The following is a 23,412-nucleotide window of genomic DNA, read 5'->3' as shown; positions in this document are numbered from 1 at the left end:
TACAAAGTTACTGGAAGAAAAGCCAACTGATTCAAACAAAGAGACTCTAATTCAAGATAATTAAAATCCAATGGTAATGTTTTAAGAGCTAAAGATTATGAATAATCCAACTTTGTGTACTTGAGATTCAAAGAAAAAACATTTTCTTGGTAAAAAAGAAGTGGTGAAAAAACAGAGGGAAATTGAGGACTAGATATTCTGGAAAGGTAGTAAAATGAAGTACCACATGACAAAGAGGAATTAACAGAATCTATTTTGATATTACCTCTGACCATAGTAGCTTTCAAAGAATTGTTCTTTCCATGGCTCTACTTTTTTCTCCTTCTCAATCTCTTGTCGAATTCTCACTTGCATCTCGGGTGTAAACTCACCTATAACGTACCAAACAAACAAACAAACAAACAAAAGACAGTCAGTAGAAAACACACTGCAACTTTTAACTATTTGTAAATCATGAAAGACTCATAAAGGAGTTCAATTACCATCCTGTGAAAGCAATATAAATTTGCCCAAATTCCTCATTGTAAAGGAGTACCCTAAATGCAGACAGGTGAAAACAAAACCACTTGCACACCCCATGTAGTTTTCATACGTGGCTCAACTGGGTCTCTTTCCTGGGCTTTCCCTGTAGTATCTCCCTCCCTCCTGCTCCAAACATCACAGTCCCCACAGATTTATTATTAACTGTGAATTTCTAATTGCTTTCCACTGGAAAAACACTCATGAGCTTTCAGTAAATAATGCCACTGGGCACTTCATTATTTTAAAGTTCTGTTTCTCCAAGGGAACTTGTGCTTTAAGCCTTTCATCTCTAACTGCATAATGAACATTTGTGGCCCGGATTAAAAGTATTTAAGATTCCAGAAAAAAGGCAGAAAGTTATTTTGGAGTTGTTAGTTTTTTCTAATTGTACCGGTCTGATGCCCTAGCAAGCAACAAGGTGGACAATGTGTCAAAGACCCAGCTGCTCTGAATATGCCATTTACTTGCATACACTACCAACCACATCAATCCTTTCCAGTCCATCAGCCGAAAACAGTCAGTGTGCTTGGTAGACCATCTTCACACTTGTGGCTCAAAAAGGCTGTTCCCTTTATACTCTAATACCCAGGACACTGGGAAATAAGAGGTGAAAATGGCAGACTTGAAGTTTAAAACCTCCTAAGAGTAAGAAGAGGGAAAGGAAAAGTTTTAGGAAATTCTGGAAATCACAGTCCTGAGCACGTAAAGAGGAAAAGAGGAATTTGGCTGTCAGAATCCAACCCAGAACTTGTGGTCTTTTGTAGAGTCTACTGTATATAATAATAGAAAGGGGAATAAAAGTATTTAATGTATTGAACTCTATTCAGATGTATAGTTTTCAGTTTTGCTGCTCAAAAAATATTATTGCTTGACTATAGGTAAAGCAGTGACTGCTCATATGAACAAAATATGACATTGATGATAATCAAGGTATCATTGTTAATAATACCTACTTTAAAAAATGGGGGTTTGAAAGTCATAGATTCTTTATCAACTTATTCTCCAAGAAAGGCTCTGGTAATGAGTATGCTATGATGATTTCAATTCAGAAAAAAAAGGGTTTCTGCTCATGGAAATCTTTAAGTAAGGGAAAGAACCAAAGTAATCAGCAAAGGATCCCTTTTATACAGAAATGGTTCTAAAAAGAAAAAGAGTAAGGGAAAAGTCAGCAATTTCAGTGAACAATGTAACTATTAATTAGCTGGTCTATTAACTCTTAATTGTCAATGTATCTGACAAAAAGTATGAATAGCATTCCTAATGCTCTCCTTAATAAATGTATTTCTTCTAAAACTTTCCACACTTCCTTTAACACAGCTAGTGGTTTTAATAATGACTGCCTATTAGAACCACTTGGGGGAACTTAAAAAAACAAAAGGATGAGATCCAAAGATGATAGTGGAGTAGGTGGAAGGGACTCCCCTCCTCCCAGGCCTAAACTGGAATTACAGCTAAAATACAGAGCAATCAAGCTGCATAACTAACTGAACACTAGCTGGAGAGAAGTCTTATCACCAAGGATTTCCAGAAGAGGCCACATCAAAGAGCTGGCTCTCCTCCCATGGGAGGCAGCTTAATTTCCGGAGGGCTACCTCACCTGCAAGGCTCCCCCTGCAAAGTGTGGGGTCTCAACCCCAAGCCAGGGTCCCCAACCCAGAGAACTAGAGCCAGGAGGAGGCACCCACATAACATCTGGCTGTGAAAATCAGCAGGGATTCTGTCCATAGGGAGATGAGTCTGCTAAAATGGCCAACACACAAAACCATTTACAGCCATCATCCTGGGATCCTGGCAGAGAGAGGGTAGAACGGACTAGAGTCTCATGAAGACAGACTGAGGTTTGTGGTTCTAGGGAGAGGTGAAGGGAAGTGGCCGTAATCCTTATGCTGAGTCATTCTCCCACAACGTAGACACCATCTTTCATGGTTGGAGCAGTCCCCTCCATGTGACAGCCTGGGGGAAAACAACAGGCCCAGTCTCTGGGCTCTCTCTCGCCCCACCCTGCAGAGCTTGCACTGTGAGAGGAATGTGGCTGGTCCAGAGTATAGGGCTTTGGGCAGAATCAGCGGGTGTCAGTGACTGACTTGTGTGGCTTTTGGGTGGGGGTCATTCTCCCCACTTTCCCATGAACCTGACTGGCGCTTCGCCTTCACAGGAGATCCACTAGTGCCTCCCTCCCAACTCTTGGTGGCTCCAACCTGCCACGGTCTGGGCAGAATCTGGAAGAGCTATGTGTTTCTAAAGTAGGGGCCACCCCCCTGACCTTGCCCATCCTGACCAGCACCTCTCCCTCAAAAGAGATCCACTGGCCCCACCTTCCTGACTCCCAGCCACCCTGCTGCTGAGTTCAGCCTCCCAGAAGATTCTTGGACAGGCGGATCTGTATGGTTTAGGATAGGGGCTATTTTACCCTCACATGCCCCATGAGTGCAGAGCCCTCAACATTCCACACAGCCAAATCTTGGACTGTTTGGGCCTGATAAACTCTATTGGCCTTGCCCTGGTGACACCCTAACACACTGCCCCACTACAAAGGGTGTGCGCACCCAGCAGGTGGCAGCTAGATTTGGTATACCCCAGTGAACAATGACTGATCCCCTACCTTGTGATGCATTGAGAACCTACCTCATGCAACTCAAGCACCCCCAGAGGCTCTTTCAGTGACTGAACTTAACAGGCAGCTGGGAGGCAGAGGCAGGGAGAGGCAGATCTCAGAGTACCTCAAGACCTTCGCTGACCTGTCCTTGAGACCAGTGCTAATAAAAGCCAGACAGCCTTAGTGCACAGCCTGGCCTTTCCTGTGCTCACTTAGGCCTGGCAAAGACAGCAACAAACTGTGGGTCACTTTGTAACTCAAGACATGTTGCCCAGGGCCAGTTACAGGCAACATCTGACATTGGGCAATAGTAGAGTCTCTCCCAAGAGGCCCTACAACCAATACACCCAGAGGCCAGCTTCAGACAACATCAGAGCAGGATCCAATTAGTTTCCCAAGCAGCATATACAAGGGGAGATCTAAGCAGGAACCAGATCCTGCTGAGGTGAATTTCACTTCATGTGGACAGGATCTTTATAGCAGCTCATGGCTCTGGTCAGGGATGATCCTCACAGTCAGCCAGCCTAGCCTGAGAGTCAAATGGGCCAAGAGCAATCAAGACTCACAACAAGAAGGCCTGCATAATGCACAAAAGGGGCATTCCTGGAGGACCTAGCCCAGGTGATGGAGAAGACTGCACCACTGGGTCCCACAGGCCACCTCTTACATACGACTACCCTACCAAGACCGGAGTCATAGCAGATTTACCTTATACATACAAAAAATACAAAGAGGCAACCAAATGGGGAGAAAAAGAAACATGCTCCAAATGAAAGAACAGAAGACACCTCCAGAAAAAAAAGCTAAATAAAGTGACAATGCTTTATAAACACTCATCAAGAAAAAAAGAAAAAACTCAAATAAAATCAGACAAAGAGAAAAAGTAACACCTAACTCCAAAGAAACACATAAGATTTTAAGAAAATATTACAAACAACTTTATGCCAACAAATTGGACAATCTGTATGAAATGGATAAATTCCTACAAACATATAATCTTCCAAAAATGAATCAGGAAGCATCAGAGAATCTGAACCAACAGGTCACAACTAATGAAATTAAAGCAGTAATAAAAAACCTCCTAACAAACAAAAGTCCTGAACCAGATGGCCTCATATGTCAATTTTATCAATCATTCAAAGAATTAACACCAAACTATTCCAAAAAGCTCAAGAGGAGAAAAGGCTCCCAAACTCATTTTACGAGGCCAGCATTATCCTACTTCTAAAACCAAACAGACACTACAAAGAAAATTATAGGCCTATGTGCCTGAAGAACATAGATGCTAAAATCTTCAACAAAATATTAGGAAACCGGATGTGGTAATACATAAAAAGATCATATGCCATAATCAAGTGGGACTTATTCCAGGGATGCAAAGTTGGTACAATATCCATAAATAAAAAAATGGCAAACCAGTAGACTACAGTGAGTCAGTCTCAGTCACAACCTGTATTTATTAAAGTGTTCTGACTGCCAATGAACTGTACAGTTTCAGTGGGTCAGTTTTACAGTATGTCAAGTTTTTGATAAAGCTGTTTTATAAAAAGTTCTTAGTGATTCCTTTTCTCATTACTTTCATTGAGGTTGTGCAGCAATAAAGATGTTATCTCACTGCTTACCAAACCATAATTCACAGCACCAAAAAGAAGTCTAATTCTTTATTTTACTTTCAATAGCTTATTAAACTTTTAATTCCCAGGAATTAACCTAGAATTAATTACTGAATTAGAATCTTTAGGAATAGGACCTCAGAAAGTCCTAAAAACAGATGTATTTTTTAGTTTCCCAGCTGACTTTAAATCCTTGAAAGAAATATATTGTCAGAGCCAAAGCAGGTTACACAGGCTCCAGATAAAAGTCTAACAACGGCCCTGGCTGCTGTGGCTCAGTGGATTGAGCCCAGGCTGCGAACCCGGGGATCACAGGTTCAATTTCCTATAGGGGCATGTGTCTGGGTTCCCAGTGCAGGGTGCGTGGGAGGCAACCACACACTAATGTTTCTCTCCCTCTCTTTTCTTGTTCCTCTCTTCTCTCTAAAAATAAATAAAATCTTTTTTAAAAAGTCTAGCAATTTATTTCATAAAAGATGGCTAGTTCTCCCCTATAGAAACATCGCACCCTTTGCCTTTCAAAACTGTTCAAATATCTACTGAGGTGCAGAGGTGCCAGTATGCCCTCACAGTAGCTTCAAGTGCACACACATGATAGGAGACATTGGTAGAACACTTACCTTCTGAGAGTCTTTCCTTCCAGCCTTGGGCTGCTGAAGTGAAGAACTCATTGTTAAGGGCAGAGCTATTTAACTTCATCAGACCATCTGGACCAACCTGGGTCAAAGAATAAGCCAAGAAAAGCTTACAAAGAGCCAAACATATCATGTGGAAATTACTATTTTTTTCTTTTTAGAAAAGGATGCACAATTAATTTTATAAAAGACTCAACTACATCACACCATGCTACTCATTATGGATACTTCTGTTATAATGTAACCTTTCTAATAAAATATTTCTTTCCTTTTTATCTTCTTCCTCTCCTTTAAACTTCATTCCGTTGATTAATTATACTAAAAAAATAATCTGCAAATACATAAATAGGAATGTAAGGGTTTTTCTTCTGAAAGATTATTATTTGTTTTATAAAACTGAGAGCAAATTACATACACTGCTCTATATCTTATCCGGCTCATGTAATACATGTTGAAGTCTCTCCAAGTGAACTGATATACTGTTAACACCTTTGAAACACTTGCATATTATTTTTTATAATTTTTTAAAAATATTTATTTATTTATCTTTAGAGGGGAAGGGAAGGAGAGAAAGAGAGAAGTACCAATGTATGGTTGCCTCTCGTGAGTCCCCTGCTGGGAACTGGCCTGCAACCCAGGCATGTGCCCTGACTGGGAATCGAACCGCGATCGTGTGGTTCACAGGCTCGTGCTCAATCCACTGAGCTACACCAGCCAGGATATTTTTTATAATTTTATTTTATTGATTATGCTATTACACTTGCCCTGATTTTCCCCCTTTGATCCCCCTCCATCCAGCACCCCCTACTCCCTCAGGCAGTCAACACACAATTGTTCACACCCATGGGTCATGCGTGTAAGTTCTTTGGCTACTCCATTTCCTATAGTTTATATCCCTATAACTATTCCGTGATTATTTATAGTTCTTAATCCCCTCACCTCTTCACCCATTCTCCCACATCCCCAAACCATCTGGCAAACATCCAAGTGCTCTCCATATCCATGATTCTGTCTCTGTTCTTGTCTGCTTGGTTTGACTTTTCAGATTCAATTGTTGATACATATGTATTTATTGCCATTTTATTGTTTTCAGTTTCAATCTTTTTCTTAAATAAATCCCTTTAACATTTCATATAATGGTTTGGTGATGATGAATTCCTTTAGTTTTTTCTTGTCTAGGAAGCTCTTTATCTGCCCTATGATTCTAAATGATATCTTTGCTGGTTAGAGCAATCTTGGTTGCAGGTCCCTGCCTTTAATGACTGAATATTCCTTGCCAATCCCTTTTAGCCTGGAAAGCTTCTTTTGAGAAATCAGCTGACATTCTTATGGGAATTCCCTTGTAGGTAACTAACTTTTTTTCTCTTGAATTTTTAATAGTCAGTTTACCTTTAACTTTTGGTATTTTGATTATGATGGGTCTTGGAGTGGGCCTCTTTGCAACTATCATAATTGGGACTCTGTACTTCCTGGACTTACATGTCTATTTCCTTCACCAAATTAGGGAAGTTTTCATTATTTTTTTAAATAGATTTCCAATTTCTTTCTCCTTTTCTTCTTCTTCTGATATCCCTGTGATGCATATGTTTGACCTCTTTAAGTTGTCCCAGAGGCTGCTTATACTATCCTCATTTTTCTGGATTCCTTTTTCTTCTTGTTGTTTTGACTGGATAAAATCATTGATTTGGTTCTCAGTTTCATCCACTCTACTGTTGTTTCCCTTTAAATATTTTTTTTATATCAACTAGTTTATCCTTCATTTCTGACTGGATCTTTTTTATGCTGTTGAGGTCCTCACTAAGTTCCTTAAGCATCCTTATAACCAGTGTTTTGAACTCTGCATCTGACAGATTGCTTAACTCCATTTCATTTATCATTTAGCTCTTCCAGGAGTTTTGATGTTCTATAATTTGGGTCATGTTTCTTTGTCTCCTCATTTTGGCAGCTTCCATGTGTTTGTTTCTATGTATCAGATAGAGCTGCTTTGACTCCCTGTCTTGGTCGTGTGGCCTAATGTAGTAGGCATCCTGTAGGACCCGGTGGCATACTTCTCCTATCACCCAAGTTGTGTACTCAAGGTGCATCCTTTGTGTGGACTGAGTACAATCTCCTCTTGTAGTTCAGCTTTAGTTGCTCTTGGCAGATCAATGGGAGAGATTTGCCAGGCCAGTCGGCTGCAAGGACTTCCCTCTATATAGGGGAGGATGGGCTGTGCCAGGGCAGGGTGGTACCAGGTGCTTTGACATTGTCTATAGTTGTCCACTACATATGCAGACCCTGGGTTTTCCTGGGTAGTGCACCCCATGGTCAGCCCCCACCTGTGTTCTGTTTGGGGTCACCCTACCTGAGCTATAAAACAATCTGAGATGGCTGCTACTTGTGCTGCACTTGGAGATTCCCAGGTGAGGCTAAACTGTGAATCTAGGCTGGCTTCTGCTAGTGTCAGGCCTGGGGCTCATGGAGTCCAGCTGTTGCTTGTTTGAGAGGACTTAGGAAGTCATGAAGCATGAGCCAAGACCAGCCATTCATATGGAAAAGTATATTGAGGCAGGGCCCATAATCTGAGTGGGGTAGAGTCTGGGGATTTCCAAGGCAGGTCAAACAGTGTTAGCCAGGTTGATGGGAGTCTCAAATATAGCTTATATCTGAGACTTATAACCAGCTTGCTGGCTCTGTGGGGACAGGGTTTAGAAAAGGGATAATGGCCTGTTTGTCTGGATGTCAGACACTTTAGTTTCTCCCTGTATGCCACTGGTGCCTTTCAAGCTGCTACTCTGGCACTGGAGTTCAGAGGGAGTGAGTCTGAGTAGGCAAGTCCATGTTCAGTTAAGAAGAATTCCTTGGGGTTTCAGCAGTTTCTTTCTCCAACTAAATTCCCACTAGTTTTTATAGCCAGAAGTTGTGGAGACTTATCTTCCTGGCACTGGAACCCTGCGCTGAGAGATATGGTGTGAGGCTGGGACTCCTAGCTCCCAAGGTATCCCTCCCAAATTTTTATCTTCCACATGTGGGTGAAGGTCCAGACTATTCTGTGTCTGCACCTCTACCAGTCTGGATCGATGTGGTTTAATTCTGTAGTTGTCAGATTTCCATTCAACTTGATTTCTGATGGTTCTGAGTGATCATTGTTCTGTATTTTAGTTGTAATTTTGATGTTGTTGAGCAAAGAAGTGTACCATGTCTATCTGCCATCTTGACTGTAAGTCTACTTGCATATTATTTTATTGTAGGATGTATCTCAATTAATTTACCAATTTTTTAGTCATATACATACTTTGTTTCCCCATACTCAACAAAGCTGCTGTCTGCATTTTGGTAAAAGTGAATAAACTAGTACTTTTATTTCTATGGAAAAGGGTTTTTTTAAACCCTCACCTCAGAATACTTTTTCACTGCTTTTAGAGAGAGAAAAATGAGGAGATATATACACAGAGAGAGAGAGAAAGCAAGAGAGAGACACACATCAACTGGTTGCCTTCCTGTACACATTTTGACCAGGGTTGAACCCACAACCTGAGTACGTGTCCTAACTGTGAATTGAACCCACAACCTTTTGGTCTCTGGGATGACACTCCACCCAACTGAGCCACACTGGCTAGGGCTGGGAAAGGTTCTGAGAGCACAGAAATATTTTTCTGTAGCTAGATATTAGCTTCTAGCTAAAGGCTAAAAAGGCTAAAACAATTCACATTTCTACTAGAAATATATGAGTATATCTTTTACCCTGCAAACAATAGACATTAACACAGTATTTAATTTTTGCCAACCCAATCAGTTTGAAATGGTAAAAATTCCCTTTATCTTGCATACTAGAATGTTGTACATTTTTGTACATTATTTATATTTGCCATCAATTTGTGAGAATCCTCTGCACATTATTTGTAGTAAAATTGTCACATCAAAAATATTTTACCCCACATGTCTACTGACTTGACTTGTGATGTCATGATATCAAAAGGTTTTAAGATTCTTCTCTACAGTACAGATTTTGGATTTCCCTCTGGTTTAAAAGCACAAAATCTTATTTAAGGGCATAAAACACATGATCTAGAAAAACCTGGGTGGAAAAACTTAATAAAATGGGCATTCTCTCCAAAATTAACATCTATATTTCTATCCATAGTCTCTATGCAGATTTTGAAAAAAAAATTTATTTACTGGGTTTAGACAAAGAGGGGGAAAGACAAGGGGGAGAGGGAGGGAGGGAGGGAGATCGAGATCACTTTGTTATTCTACTCATTTATGTATTCACTGGTTGCTTCTTGTATGTGTCCTGAATGGAGACCAAACCCCCAACCTTGGCATATTGGGCCAATGCTCTAACCAACTGAGCTACCTGGCCAGGGCCCCTATGCAGATTTTTAATAAATAAAATGATCTTAATGTTCACATGAAAAAATAATTAAAAAACTAAGAGGGGGAAACTGCCTTTTTACATGTACCTATAAAATACATACTGCATATAAATATTTGGAACACATAACAAAGATATTTCAAAATGTAAGAAAAAGATGGTTACATATATGTAGTGTTAGAATAATTGACTACCCATTCAGTAAAAAATAAAGTTGAACTTCAATTTCAGAGCAATACAGGAAAAAATTCTAGATGGATTAAAAACCTAAATGTAAGTCTGAAGTCAGTAACAATATTTTCAAGAATATTTAGGTAACCACCTGGATACCTAGGGATTGAGGAGCTCTTTTCAACCCACTTACTTTCTAGTCTGTCTGGGTCAACAGTGTTTTCCCATCTCTAGAGCAGAATAGGTAAACATTTTCTGTAAGGATACACTGCAAATATGTCAGGCTTTACAGGCCACACAGTCTATATTGCAAGCACTTAACTTGGCCATTGTAGCATGCAAGTAGCTATAGACAATTAACTGAGAGCAGCTGTGTGCCTATAAAACTTTATTTACAGAATAAAAACTTGGCCCAAGGGCTACAGTTTGTTGTACTCTAAAGAGTTAACTAAAGGGGTAACAGGTTTTCTATCAGAACAAGTCATCCAACCTTTGCTTAAATACTCCAGTGATGAGCACGTTACTCCATCACAAGTCAATCCTTTCCACAGTTTAACAGCTCCAACTGTTTTTAAAAAAATGTTATTTCAACCCATAAATTGCCTTCTGGAGAAAAGAAGTTTACCTCTTCCATATGACAGACCTTCAATATATTTGAAGAAAGGTGTTTTATCTACTTCCTTCCCTTTTTCTTTTCTCTGGTCTAAATAATGTCTTTCTACTGTTCATTACTGGGTACTCCATACACTGAAATATGGTTTCCAATGTTTCATCCTAATAATAACCATAATTCTTTATAACAAACACTACAAATTCCATCTGACAGTGAAGTTATATTTCATTTAATTTGAACTCCATACTCTACATACATAAGAACACTATTTCTTAGATTACTGTGTGCTACCTCCGTAAGAAGTGAAAGAGACAGGCCAAGTGACCACCTATGTAAGAATACCCCAAAGAACTCCACTCTACTGAGAAGCTGAATAATACTTTTCAATTTTAAAAATGTGTGTAGCAATCCTTCTTCTTAGAAATAAAGGCCATTAGTCAAAACACAGTTCTGAGGAATGCAATTCTACAGAGGCCCTCAGGTAGGTCCTGTGTTATTATTCCTAACCTAATAACCCAAGTCTTTAGAAAACATGAGAGCAATCCCTAACAAGATACTCTCTAAAACTCTGCCAAGACATCAGTCACTTGGGTTGATCCAAGCAAGAATCAGGCATCTGCAAAGCTACAATTTCTCCAAGAAGTGGGGAAAGCAGTAGTTGGTAAGGATCAGTTTTACTTCTTCGTGCCCATTGCTGGTAGTGTACATTACTTATCTGGACTTCCTTGTAAATGGAATCTGACCTGCTTTTCCGTGTGCTGATTCATACATAGCACTATGCAGTTGATATCAATTAGGTCTACTAGAGAGGTGATACTCAGAATTAGATCTGGCTTTCACTTTAGCTATGATGATTTTGTGTAGCTTACTTATTCTCCACTAACTTCTTACAATAAACTAAGGAATATATCTACTTCTTACTGTGAACTAGGAAAACTACCTTTCTCTCATTGTTTGTATGATTAGAAAAGGTGGGGGCAATTGGATTATTTAGAAAAATTAGGTTCTGGAAATAATACTGAATAAAAAATTGTTCGGAATTGAGTGAACCTTCATGAACATCATAATGGTCCCATATTCCTTTCACAGAAGAAAACAGAGGATCAGAAGGGGAAGTACTTGCTAGTCACTTCTTCCCTGCTGAAAGGCTGCGGCTCAGACCTTCACCTTATTCCCGACCAAGCTAAATCTCTCTGACTCCTGCCTAGACTGTTCCCAAACCTTTGGTATTTCTTCTACCTACCCCTTTTCCCCTTAAAGTGTAACTTTTATTTGCTTTTTAAAGTTATTATGAAAACAACAAATATTTGTTTTAGGAAAATTTAACAAAAGAGAGTACCATTCTTGATCACTTCAAAAAATCCATTAAAAACCCTGTTTAATGCCTTAAACAAGACAACCCCTCCTCCTGAACTATACTCTATGGATGCCTACATCCTACTAGGACAGCTAGATGAACTTTATTCTACTGGGTTGAACAGAAACTTCTCTCAATTTATTTATTCCACATGATGGCTCTATTAGTGCTTAGTTGTTAACTTCATTCGAAATAACTTTTTTAGATTGCATTGTGACAGCTGTCCTATTGGTGTGAATTAAAAATACTTATCAAAACTGGTGAGTTTTTAGCCCTGGCTGGTGTAGCTCAGTGGATTGAGCGCGGGCCTGCGAACCAACACCCAGCAGGGGACACATGAAAGGCAACCGTACATTGATATTTCTCTCCCTCTCTGAAGATAAATAAAATCTTTAAAAAAAAAAAAAACTGGCGAGTTTTTGTGTGGCCATTGTAATATTGAAGATGGAAGAAAATATGCAACATTTTCAGCATATTATGCTTTATCACTTCAAGAAAAGTAAAAACAATTGAAATGCAAAAAAAGATTTGCGTAGTGTACAGGAAAAGTGCTGTGACTGATTAAATGTGTCAAAAGAGGTCTGTGAAGTTTCTTGGTGTTAACATTTTGGCCAAACCGTTCCTTGCTGTGGGGCTGTCTTATGCATTAGAAGATGTTTAGCAGAACCCCTGGCCTCTACCCAATAGAAGCCAATAGTGAGAGATAGCCAACATACTCAAAATACCCAAATCAATAAAGTTATTAGTAAAAATAAAAAACGTCTTTCATTTTATGGAAAGAATTAAAAGGACTTTTTAGCCAACCCAATATAATCTTGACATTCTGAGAAGCTTTTTAAGCTTTACATGGCCAACCTATTAAGAATACTTAAAAAAAGATTTTTTTTAGTACCTTTGATACCACTTCTTTATAGGTACACGTAAAAAGCTATTTAAAAAGACTTAGGGAGCTCTAAAGGGAATGACTGAAGGAAGCTTCAGAAGGGTTACAAAGCTGCTTATGTTTGAAATCACACACCTGTCGATCCACCTCTGGAAGTAGTAAAAGCAGTCGCTGTTGGCAATCTCCAGGAAGGACTGAAAAATTGTGTTTGTTGATCAGTGCTCGAAGATTTGTATTAACCAGAATGGAGTCTGGTGTCTCAACATCAATTTCAGCGCATTTAGTCCTTTTCATTTGCCCTACAAGATAAAAAAGAATCAGTTGGGCTTCCCTCACATTCCTGCTTCTGGCCAAACTATGCTTGCCCTGCACTGCCAGAGAGAAAGACAGAGAAAGGAAAAAACAAAACAAAACAAAAAACACCCACCTATAGCTTTAAGTACTTTAAATATTACACCGTGAAGAAAGTAACAAGGCTATTACAAATTTCTTCTAAGGTTAACAAAACAAGTTTTGTTCATTCACAAAGGACAAAAAAGTAATTTATATTCTCTACAAAAATAGAAAAAGGCCTAGAATAGCAAATGGATTTTTTGCCACACTAAAAGTGCATTTTAGTTTGAGACTTGATTATTTCCCAAACAGAAATTAGGAAGTTTATAATAAATAACATATACAAAATTTGACTTAAAAAATAGAAAATTCAAATCTCTATATAAATTATGCTGCCTTGTTCTCTTCTGAGAATTTTCTTCAACAATTTGAATTTGCATTACCTAAAATGTTATGATCAAATAGCTCAGCAATTTTAGGAAATCTGTTCATAATCAGACAAATTTGAGTTCACAAAGGTTTAAAAAGTGAAAAAAGTATTTGTAAGCCATGACCAAAAATTCTTCATACTAAAAGTGAATTTACCCCAGGTAGTGTGGCTCTGTTGGCTGGAGCACTGTCCTATACACCAAAAGGTTACAGGTTCAATCCCCACTCAGGGCACACAGCAGAGGCAACTGATCAATGTGTCTCTCTCACATCAATTGTCTTTCTGTCTTTGTCTCTGGTCAGGAAATATATCCTCAGGTAAGGATTAAAAATAAAATCTTTTAATTAAAAAGAAAAAGAAAAACAGAAGCAGGACAAAGATCACCCCGTCCTTTAAAAAAAGAAAAAAGACAACAGAAACCAATCCAAATAGATTAGCAATTATTTTTATTTTATTTTATTTTATTTATTTATTTATCTTTAGAAGGGAAGGAGAGGGAGAGAAACATCAATGTATGGTTGCCTTTCGTGCATCCCCTGCTGGGAGTTGGCTTGCAGGGAACCGGCCTGCAACCCAGCCCTGACTGGGAATCGAACCGCAATCCTCTGGTTTGCAGGCCCGCGCTCAATCCAATGAGCTACACCAGCCAGGGCTAGATTAGCAATTATAATAAATGTAAATAAATAAAAACTCACTGAATAAATGTGACTGTCATATTGCATTAAAAACTTAAAATTTCAGCTAGCTATATGCTCTGTAAAAAAATATACCTAAAGCACAAGGACATGGAAAAATGAACAAAGACAGAGCAGAAAAAAACTAATCATAGGAAAACTGGTGCACATTTATTCATATCAAACAAAAGACACTTTAAGTAAAAAACTCATCAGTGATTGATAAGGTAAATAAAAAATGATAAAGAGCTCAACCACCAGGAAGATTTTAAACATGACAATATCTAATATAAGACAGCTTCAAAAATATGTGATAAGAACTGACAAAATAACAGAGAGAACTGGACAAAGCCCACATTAGGATAGGAGATTTCACATCTCTCTCAATTAATAATCAAGCACATTAAAAGCAGTACAAACAAGAAGGGGAAAAAAGCTGTGCTATTTTCCAAACTGACTAGCTTGATTCGATTAACACAGAACTCTTTGTTTTACAATAAAGCACTTATAAAATTCTTTACCATTATTTCAAAACATGCATCAGTAAATTTAAAGTAATATTATTAGTAGTAACAACAGTAACAGCAGCAGTGAACACTTATATAGGGTGCCCAAAGCACCAGGCAGTATTTTAAACATCAGTAGGTATTAACACATTTATTTTCAAACCACCCAATGAAGGAAATCAACTCAAAGATGAAGAAAGTGAGGCCCAGATATGGTATAAGCAATGTGCCCAACACTATACTATTAAGTTACAGTGCAAGAATTTGAACCAAGCCATGTGGCTTCAGAGTCTGCTTTTTATCACCACACTGTATAGGCACAGGGATGATACGGTGCATGATCTCTGACTACAAGTTAAAAGTTCACAACAAAGATCTAAAAATTCCTATACATCTGGTAATTTTTAAGAATATTTATTTATTTATTTTTAGAGGGGAAGGGAAGGAAAGAGGGAGAAAAGTATCAATGTATGGTTGCCTCTCGTGCATTCGCTGCTGGAAACTGGTCTGCAACCCAGGCATGTGCCCTGACTGGGAATCAAACCACGATCCTTTGGTTCACAGGCCTGTGCTCAATCCACTGAGCTACACCAGCCAGGGCTATATTTGGTAATTTTTTTAAAAAAAAATTCAAAATAACTTATGAGACAAAGGAAAAATCACAATAAAAATTTAAAAACTTTTCAAAATAAATAATAATAAAAACAGCACTTGAATGATGAAGGTAAATATCCTTATTAAAATAGTGCCTAAATATATAAAAAGTAAAGTAAAGTTTCTTTAGTAAATGTAAAGTAAATGTTTCTATATTCAAATCTGGGATTCCTACCAAAAATGGCATTTAAAAAAACCAGATTTGATTTCTTTATTTTCAGAAAAGGGGCAAGGGAGGGAGAAAAACATTGATGGGCTCTCTCACATACCCCTGAACGAGGAGGACCTGGACACCAACCCAGACACATGTTCAGACAGAATCGAAATGGCATCCTTTCACTTTGCAGGGTGATGCCCAACCCCTGAGCCATGCCAGTCAGGGCTAAAAACGGCACTTTTAACTTGAAGAAATGAAATCATATATACACTAATCATATTTTTTCCTTTCACTGAATATCTTCAACATCTTTCCAAACAAATCCACCTACAAATCCACCTCTTTCTTGAGAAGAAAGCTGTTCCATATTCCAACACATGTATGATTTAACTGGATGCCCCACTGATGATCACACAGGTGGTTACCAGATTTTGTTTGCATAATAACGTTGCAATGGCTCTATAGGCCCAAAAGCAGCATCATAGTTTTCTTTTCTTATAAAATTGGACGGCATGGGAGTGTCGGCATTCCTTGAATGGTTTTTACTATCGTATTTTTCCATTCATGTTGTACCTTCACATGGGAATCAAATTTCAGTTAAATTTTAACTTAAGTGAAACTGAGAAGCAGTTGTAAATTATTCTGATTAAATAGTGCCCAGAGGATACTTTTATGTGCCTCAAAGTAGCTCATTTTTAGAATTTTAAGTCCTCTATTTCGATAAAGTTGACCTTATTTATTATTTTTTTTTTACAGTTTAGGGTGTTTTATTCTATTCCATTATAATAAACTCCGAGCTGTTTTTTTTCCACCTGAATCTGGGATGTAAAAATAAAGGATAAATACTGTTATTGAAGAAAATTATACCAATGTTAACTAAAATCATTTCATAGAAATTATTTAATTTAGTCTTTTCATTTATGTTTTATATAAAATACACAGTTTCTGCCATATTAATGGCAGGAAATGAGTATTTGCAAATACTCATTGTGGCAAAATGTAAAAATTCCATATTGTTTAACATTTGCATGAAAGAAGATGAACTTTCATTTATGTTTAGCCATTACATCACATTTAAATATACCACGCCGTCTTTTTAAAAGGTTAATGTTTCCTAGGTTTCTATGAAAGCTGGAAATTCTCAATACATAATTTCTCAATTTTGTACAGCTACATTTCTACTTTTATTGAACGAAGATTCTAAAATTGTTACTTTAACTGAAGTTGAACATAGGTCCCAAAAGGAAGAAAGTTTGTTCTGTTATTACCACATCTCTAGGGCCCTGTATCTGTGCTTGGCATATTAGTTTACATTCTGTAAGAATTTGTTCATTAAGTGAATATTTTTCATCTTTGGCATTAATGATCAAAGAGCATATTTAATTTATGGCAGATACTCTAAGAAGAATACATGAATTTATTATCACACTTAGAATCAAACCAGATTTTTATAAAGAAGTTGTCTGATATTCTGTTCTCAAACTTAATACGATAGTTTGGGATGGTCTGGAACATATAACTGAGTGTAGAATAAGTTTCCCAGGGAATTTTGTGGGCACTGCTGCACAATCTTTTAGCTCGTATGTTGCTTCTGAGATGTCTACCATTCCAATTCTTCAATCTTTATATATAGTTGTTTTTCTTCTCTCTGGAGGCTTTTTGCAAATCTCACTATCCTGGATATTTTGAAACTTCAAAAGAGTGTGCCTTAAAACAGGTTTCTTTTTATGCATGTTTCTTGACACCAACTGTACACTTCTAGTCTAAAACTTGTGGATTTCAATTCGATGTTTTTTTTTTAAAAATTCTATTTATTTATTTTTAGAGAGGGGAAGGGAGAAAGAGAGGGAGAGAAACAGCAAAGTGTGGTTGCCCCTCGAATGGCCCCCACTGCGGACCTTGGCCTGCAACCCATGCCTAAATGGGAATCGAACCGGCAACCCTTTGATTCATAGCCCACGCTCAATCCACTGAGCTACACCAGCCAGGGCTATTTAACTTTCTTTCAATTCCTATTTTTCATTTCTGATAGTCCTACTAGTTAACACAGTAGACAGCCTAGAGTTTCAATTTTCTTACCTCTTCTCCCCTTAGAAAAATTCTCCTTAAACCTGTGTTCTGGGAAATTTTTCCACCTTTAACCTTTTGTATTTCTACTATAATTTTTTATTTCTGCTCCAACATTATTTAACATCCTAGAACTGTTTATTTTCTGATATTTAATATATTATTCTATTCTTTCATGGGTGCAACATCTTTTAAATAGTAGCACTCGGAAAGTCAAGCTCTCTGATTTTAAAATCTGTATGGTTTCATTTCATGTCAAAATAAACCTGTCTCCTACTAGGGTGAGGCATCAAACTGCTTATTACCAATTTTAAAGGTTCTTCTCAACCCTACGCCTCACCCTCTCTACTATGACACACAGCATCTCCAATTCTGGAACCTTTCTGGTATTCTACAGCCTTAACTGCCTTGGTTAGCAGTGGCATCTGCTCCTAGGCTCTGTGAAAAAATTCCATCCAGCTGTCATTTATTAAAATAGTTGACAGACTGCCTGTCTGTTGTTTCCTTGTTTTCTTCACCCTTACAAATTTAACCTTATCATTTTAGTGGGATTCAAAGGGAACAGGGAAAAGGTTCAGTTTTCCACGTTTAATTATAAACCCTTCTACTTTTCTGTGCAGTTAGAAGTAAGTCATAAATAATGCTGGACAAAGCAACTCATTATCAGGGGGGAAAAAACACCCGAACACAAAATGGCTAATAGCAGATCTTATTCTGAATAAAGTTTGGTAAAGGCAGGACAGGAAGAACATAAAGACAGTGAAGACCTCCTAAGTGAATAATTAAGTCATGTAGCTGATAAATTTCAGACACAGAGTTGATTAACTTAATAAGAAAAATAATTTATAAAGAAATGAAGTCTTTGTAAATTAACTTACTTGTGTGCAGTCTGTCAGACCTTTGGAATGACTTCTTCCCCAAGCCTAGCAAAGGATTTTCCACTTTAACTGAAGAAAAGCTTGAGTTCTGCGGGCTGCTTGACTGTCCATCAGATTGCCTCCCTTCCCATATTGCTAGGAGGAAAAATACATAAAAGACTGGTGACATTAAGGTTACAGATAGAAATCAACTAATCAAACAAGTAAACCACACAACTCTAAAAGTAATTATGTATGAGGCAATGTGACCTTGCAGATGAGTTTTGAGCCTGAGTAATAAGCCACAAAAAGGAAAATAAAAATCTCTTCCTTCTTCTCAGCAAAGTTTTTGTTTCTGGTGGTAAATTCTCTTCTTCACATACACACAAAGTTCTACAAGACACAGTGTAAATCTGGTGGGTACATATAATCAGCTAACATCAAACTGAATTGGGTAATAAAACACAAAGTCTTTACCTAGCCAGTTTGAATTAAAAACAAAACAAGCAACAAAAATCTAAAGGCCTGTAGATTTGCCCAATGGAAACTCAAAAGTAGCATGTATTCTTTGTAAAACCTTTTATTTTAAAGGAGAGGACTGGTGAAGAATTCAGTTTGAGCATCTTTCAAAACATCTACTTTGCAGAGTTACTGACTAGAGGCTTCCAAATATTATTAGCTAAGACACCTTTGAAGGTAAGTTAGTCATGGATCTCATTCTAACATACAAATACTACTGATGTATTTTTTAATAACTGCAGGATTATATCACATAAATTTTCCATTTACCTCTGAAACCTATATAATTTTATTAACCAATGTCACCCCCATAAAGTCAGTAAGGAAAAAGCCTCCATTAAAAAACACCACATCTGCCTACCAGGTTTGGCAGTTACAGAGTCGCTGGCCACTTTGACAGTCTTCAGAGACAGATGCTGACTGGAGGAGATGGACATGCTCGGCCTGCATTGCTGCTGCTGCTTCTTCTGCTGCTGCTGTTTCAGAGCCTAGGAAGAGAAAACTGACTATAAGAAACAAAACAAATCAGTTTTTAATAATAAAAAATAAAAGACTTCTTTTTAAATGGTAAAGAGCATACAAATTTTTGCTATTACAAACTTTTTTTGGTGTGTTTATGTACGTATGTATGTATATATTTTCTAACATTAGTTCCAAAATGTTCGAATGCTTGGTTATGGTGTATATGCATTTAAAATTTTACTAAGTATTACAAAATTTCTCTCTAAAGTAACTATAACTATTTATAATATACTGGCAAACTACAAGTAGCCATTTCCGCACATACTTGCCAATGCTTGATATAATGAAGATTTTTATATCAATCTGAGGATAAAAGTCATCTACTATTTTTAAAGATTCCTCAACTATCAGCGAGTTTATATTCACTGATCACTTGAATTTCAAAAAAATTGAAAGCTAGTTCTTTGAAAAACTCAATAAAACAGACAACCACTGGCAACTAACACTGGGAAAAAAGAAGCTACATTATAAATGAACAACATTGAAGAACAAAATAGAGATGTAAAAGAATACCATGGCCCTGGGTTGTGTGGCTCAACGGACTGAACACCAGGCTGCAAACCAAAAGGTCGCCAGTTCAATACCCAGTCAGGGCACATGCCTGGGTTGTGGGGAAGGCCCTCAGTTAGGGGGCGCACAAGAGGTAACCACACACTGATATTTCTCTCCCTCTCTTTCCCCTCTCTAAAGATAATCTTTTTTTAAAAAGAGAATACAACTTTATACCAATATTTGCGTACAACTTTATACCGCTATTTGGAAAAAAAGCTGAAATGATCACTTTCTAAGAAAAATTAATTTCCAAATTTGGCTCAACAGCAGAATAAAGAGACCAGTAAAAGCACACAAAATAAAACTGAAGTGCTAGGAAAACAATTTTAAAAGATGAGATTCACAGAATTTCCAAGGAAAAGATAATTTCCCCCCCCCACAAAACCTAGAAAAATATAGAGCTACACAATTTACTTTATGATGCTAAAACAATCCTGATTCTAAAATTGTACATAGACGGCCCCAAAACAAAACAACATACAGACCCCAGTAAAATCCAAGCTAAAGATCTTATAAAAGAAATTTTACAATATAGTTAAAAACATGTAACAAACAGCCTGTGAACTGAAAGGTTGCTGGTTTGATTCCCAGTTGGGGCACATGCCTGGGTTGCAGGCCAGGTGACCAGTTGTCTTTGGAGCACCAGGGTGTGCTCCAAAGGCAACCTATCCATGTATCTCTTGCACATTGATGTTTTTCTCTCCCTTTCTCCCTCCCTTCCTCTCTCTCTGAAAGTAAATAAGTAGCTCTGGCTAGTTTGGCTCTCAGTGGACTGAGTGCCTGACTCAAACCAAAGGGCCACTGGTTCCATTCCCAGTCAGGGCACATGCCTGGGTTGCAGACCAGGCCCCCAGTAGGGGGCGTGCTAGAGGCAACCACACATTGATGTTTCTCTCCCTCTCTTTCTCCTTCCCTTCCCCCCCAAAATAAATAAATAAAATCTTCTGTAAAAAGTAAATAAAATCTTCCATTTACATATATAAAACCAATAGTTTATTTCAGAGAGGTAAGTATAGATTAACATTAGATAATCTAGTCATGCAATTCTGTAAATACTAGATTTAAAGAGAAAAGCCACCTGATTATCTCAATAAATGCTGAAGAATACAAACCTGGAAAAAATCAACACTTATTCATAATTTAAAACACACACACACACACCTGTTAGAAAACTGGGAACAAATGAAAGTGTAATAAAAAGAATATATTACCACAGACCCATGGTACAGAGGTGTAAAAATTATTACATCCAAATTGGGAAAACTGCATGAAATTTCTCCTTAAAAGGACAGAATGTCCTTTCAAGAAGTTTTCATTGGCTGCCAGAGTCATTCATTCTTAATGTAGATTAATACTTCCGATAAACACAGACTAGCATGATTACCTGCTTTAGTGCCTTCTTGCTGTGCTTCTGTGATGGAGAAATGATTTTACCTGCTGGAATGGTGGGTGATGGGCAGGCTGACTGGGGAGAGGACGGCTGTGACAGTCTAGATGATACTAGGGGGAAAATGACAATGACAAATTTGTTATCAGAGTTGGTATCAAGCACCATTCCTTCCCCAATCATATGCTGCTACCTGTATTAAGAACTGTGACCAAACACTTTTGGGAAGGATCTTCTTTTTGGAGTTCTACGGCAAACAGCCTCCCTTTTCAGTTTATTTCCTCAGAAAGCTCTAGTGAAGGATGATAGGATGGGGGAAGGGGTGGGTGTTATTAGTATTCATTACTTTTCATCCTCTAATTTTCCAACAGAACTGACTGAAGAAGCAGGAAGCAGAATATAAACCATTAGTCACCAAATTAGATAAAACTTAGAAGAGACTTTATAGAGCCTGTCAGACAATGTGTTCTTAAAGTAAATCTAACAACGTGATATAGAAGAAACCTAGATCGACAGAATAGCTCCCAGTTCCCCTGTCTTTAAAATAAAGAATAAGCCCATTCCACCTCAAAAACTCTACAATAGCTTTAATACTGATATTCCTGCTAACAGTGTTAGAGGACACTTTAGGATTTCTCTAATGGAAGCAATGTAGGTTAACAAAGTGTAACCACTTTCCACTTCGTTACTAGCTGTTCTGTAGCCCAGAACTTATCCAAAACTTGTAGTATAAGGGGTGTCAAACTCATTTTAACCAGGGGCCTCACAGTTGCCTTCAAAGGGCTGAACGTAATTTTAGGACTGTGTAAGTGTAAATACTCCTTAACAGTTAAGTAGAAACAAGATGGAGGGCTGGATTCAGCACACGGGTCTTGCATTTGCCACCTGGGTCTTATACTTATTTGAATTAAGGTCTTCCCCTTTAAGTGCCCATACCTCTTATTAATAAAGAACAACTGATCTTCATATTCTAAAAAATTCAACAGTGCATTAAATTTTGAATGTTAGGTGAATAGTATGATACATAAATTTTATCTCAGTGGAGCTGTTATTTTTTTAAAAATTGGTCAGCATCTAAATGCACTGAGGCTATTTCTCATTGCTCAGGCATCTCAGGAATTATTCAACTTTATTTTTGTGTGATATGTTACAATGAACTTTTTTTAATGTCACACTTGCTGTATGTCAGTTGTTCCCAGATTATATCATAATGGTTGGGATAACAAAGCTAAAACTATGCAGATAATAAGACATCTTAATATTGTCTGCTCTTGTCCCCTTCAAGTATTTATCTACTGTGTATTCTTTTCTTAGGACATCTAAGAGTCAACTGAAATGCTGTGTTCCAGAATTGTGGTAAGAGAGAAATTGTTGATTCAGACCCCTTAATAATAAAAATAATAAAATAATAATCCCTACTGCTAGTGATGACAGAGAAGAGGACATGTTTAGTGATGCCTTCTCCTTTTGTGGTAGTTAAACTGAAAAGGCTTGATAGCAAAATGGCATTCCAGGGTATGGACTAAAGAGCATTAAGATAGCAAACAAAGTATGCTTGTAGGTAGCTACATAATATGAAAATGCAGAAGCATGGTTCCCTGAAACACACAATTCTGGAACACAGCATTTCAATTGACTCTTAGATGTCCTAAGAAAAGAATACACTGTAGATAATACTTGAAGAGGACAAGAGCAGACAATATTAATATGTCTTATCTGCATAGTTTTAGCTTTGTTATCCCAACCATTATGATATAATCTATATAAGGGGAACAACTGACATACAGCAAGTGTGACATTAAAAAAAGTTCATTGTAACATATCACACAAAAATAAAGTTGAATAATTCCTGCGATGCCTGAGCAATGAGAAATCATAGCCTCAGTGCATTTAGATGCTGACCAATTTTAAAAAAAATAACAGCTCCACTGAGATACAATTTATGTATCATACTATTCACCTAACATGCAAAATTCAATGGTTTTTAATATATTTACAAAGCTGTACAAC

The 23,412-nt window shown here is 37.7% G+C and overlaps 1 protein-coding gene across 8 annotated transcripts in view; it reads right to left on the bottom strand.

Moving 5' to 3' along the window:
- ASXL2 (ASXL transcriptional regulator 2) overlaps positions 1–23,412 on the bottom strand; it is a 106,425-nt gene that overhangs the window by 10,475 nt on the left and 72,538 nt on the right. For 5 of the 8 annotated variants that reach the window (XM_037066774.1, XM_037066776.1, XM_037066775.1 and 2 more), the window contains 6 exons: positions 21,400–21,515; positions 19,303–19,429; positions 18,444–18,578; positions 12,880–13,043; positions 5,352–5,448; positions 266–371 (listed from right to left, as the gene is read on the bottom strand). In XM_037066774.1, coding sequence (XP_036922669.1) covers positions 266–371; positions 5,352–5,448; positions 12,880–13,043; positions 18,444–18,578; positions 19,303–19,429; positions 21,400–21,515 — 745 coding nt within the window. Of the gene's footprint in view, positions 1–265; positions 372–5,351; positions 5,449–12,879; positions 13,044–18,443; positions 18,579–19,302; positions 19,430–21,399; positions 21,516–22,971; positions 23,051–23,412 lie in introns of all 8 variants that reach the window. The other 3 variants (XM_037066779.1, XM_037066780.1, XM_037066778.1) reach the window with 1 other exon arrangement.

The sequence above is a fragment of the Sturnira hondurensis genome, unplaced genomic scaffold (assembly GCF_014824575.4).
Source record: "Sturnira hondurensis isolate 20B ecotype Veracruz unplaced genomic scaffold, ASM1482457v3 Scaffold0016663, whole genome shotgun sequence".
NCBI lineage: Eukaryota > Metazoa > Chordata > Mammalia > Chiroptera > Phyllostomidae > Sturnira > Sturnira hondurensis.
Note: the sequence above shows the minus strand (reverse complement) of the source record. Positions and strands in the feature narration are given on the sequence as shown.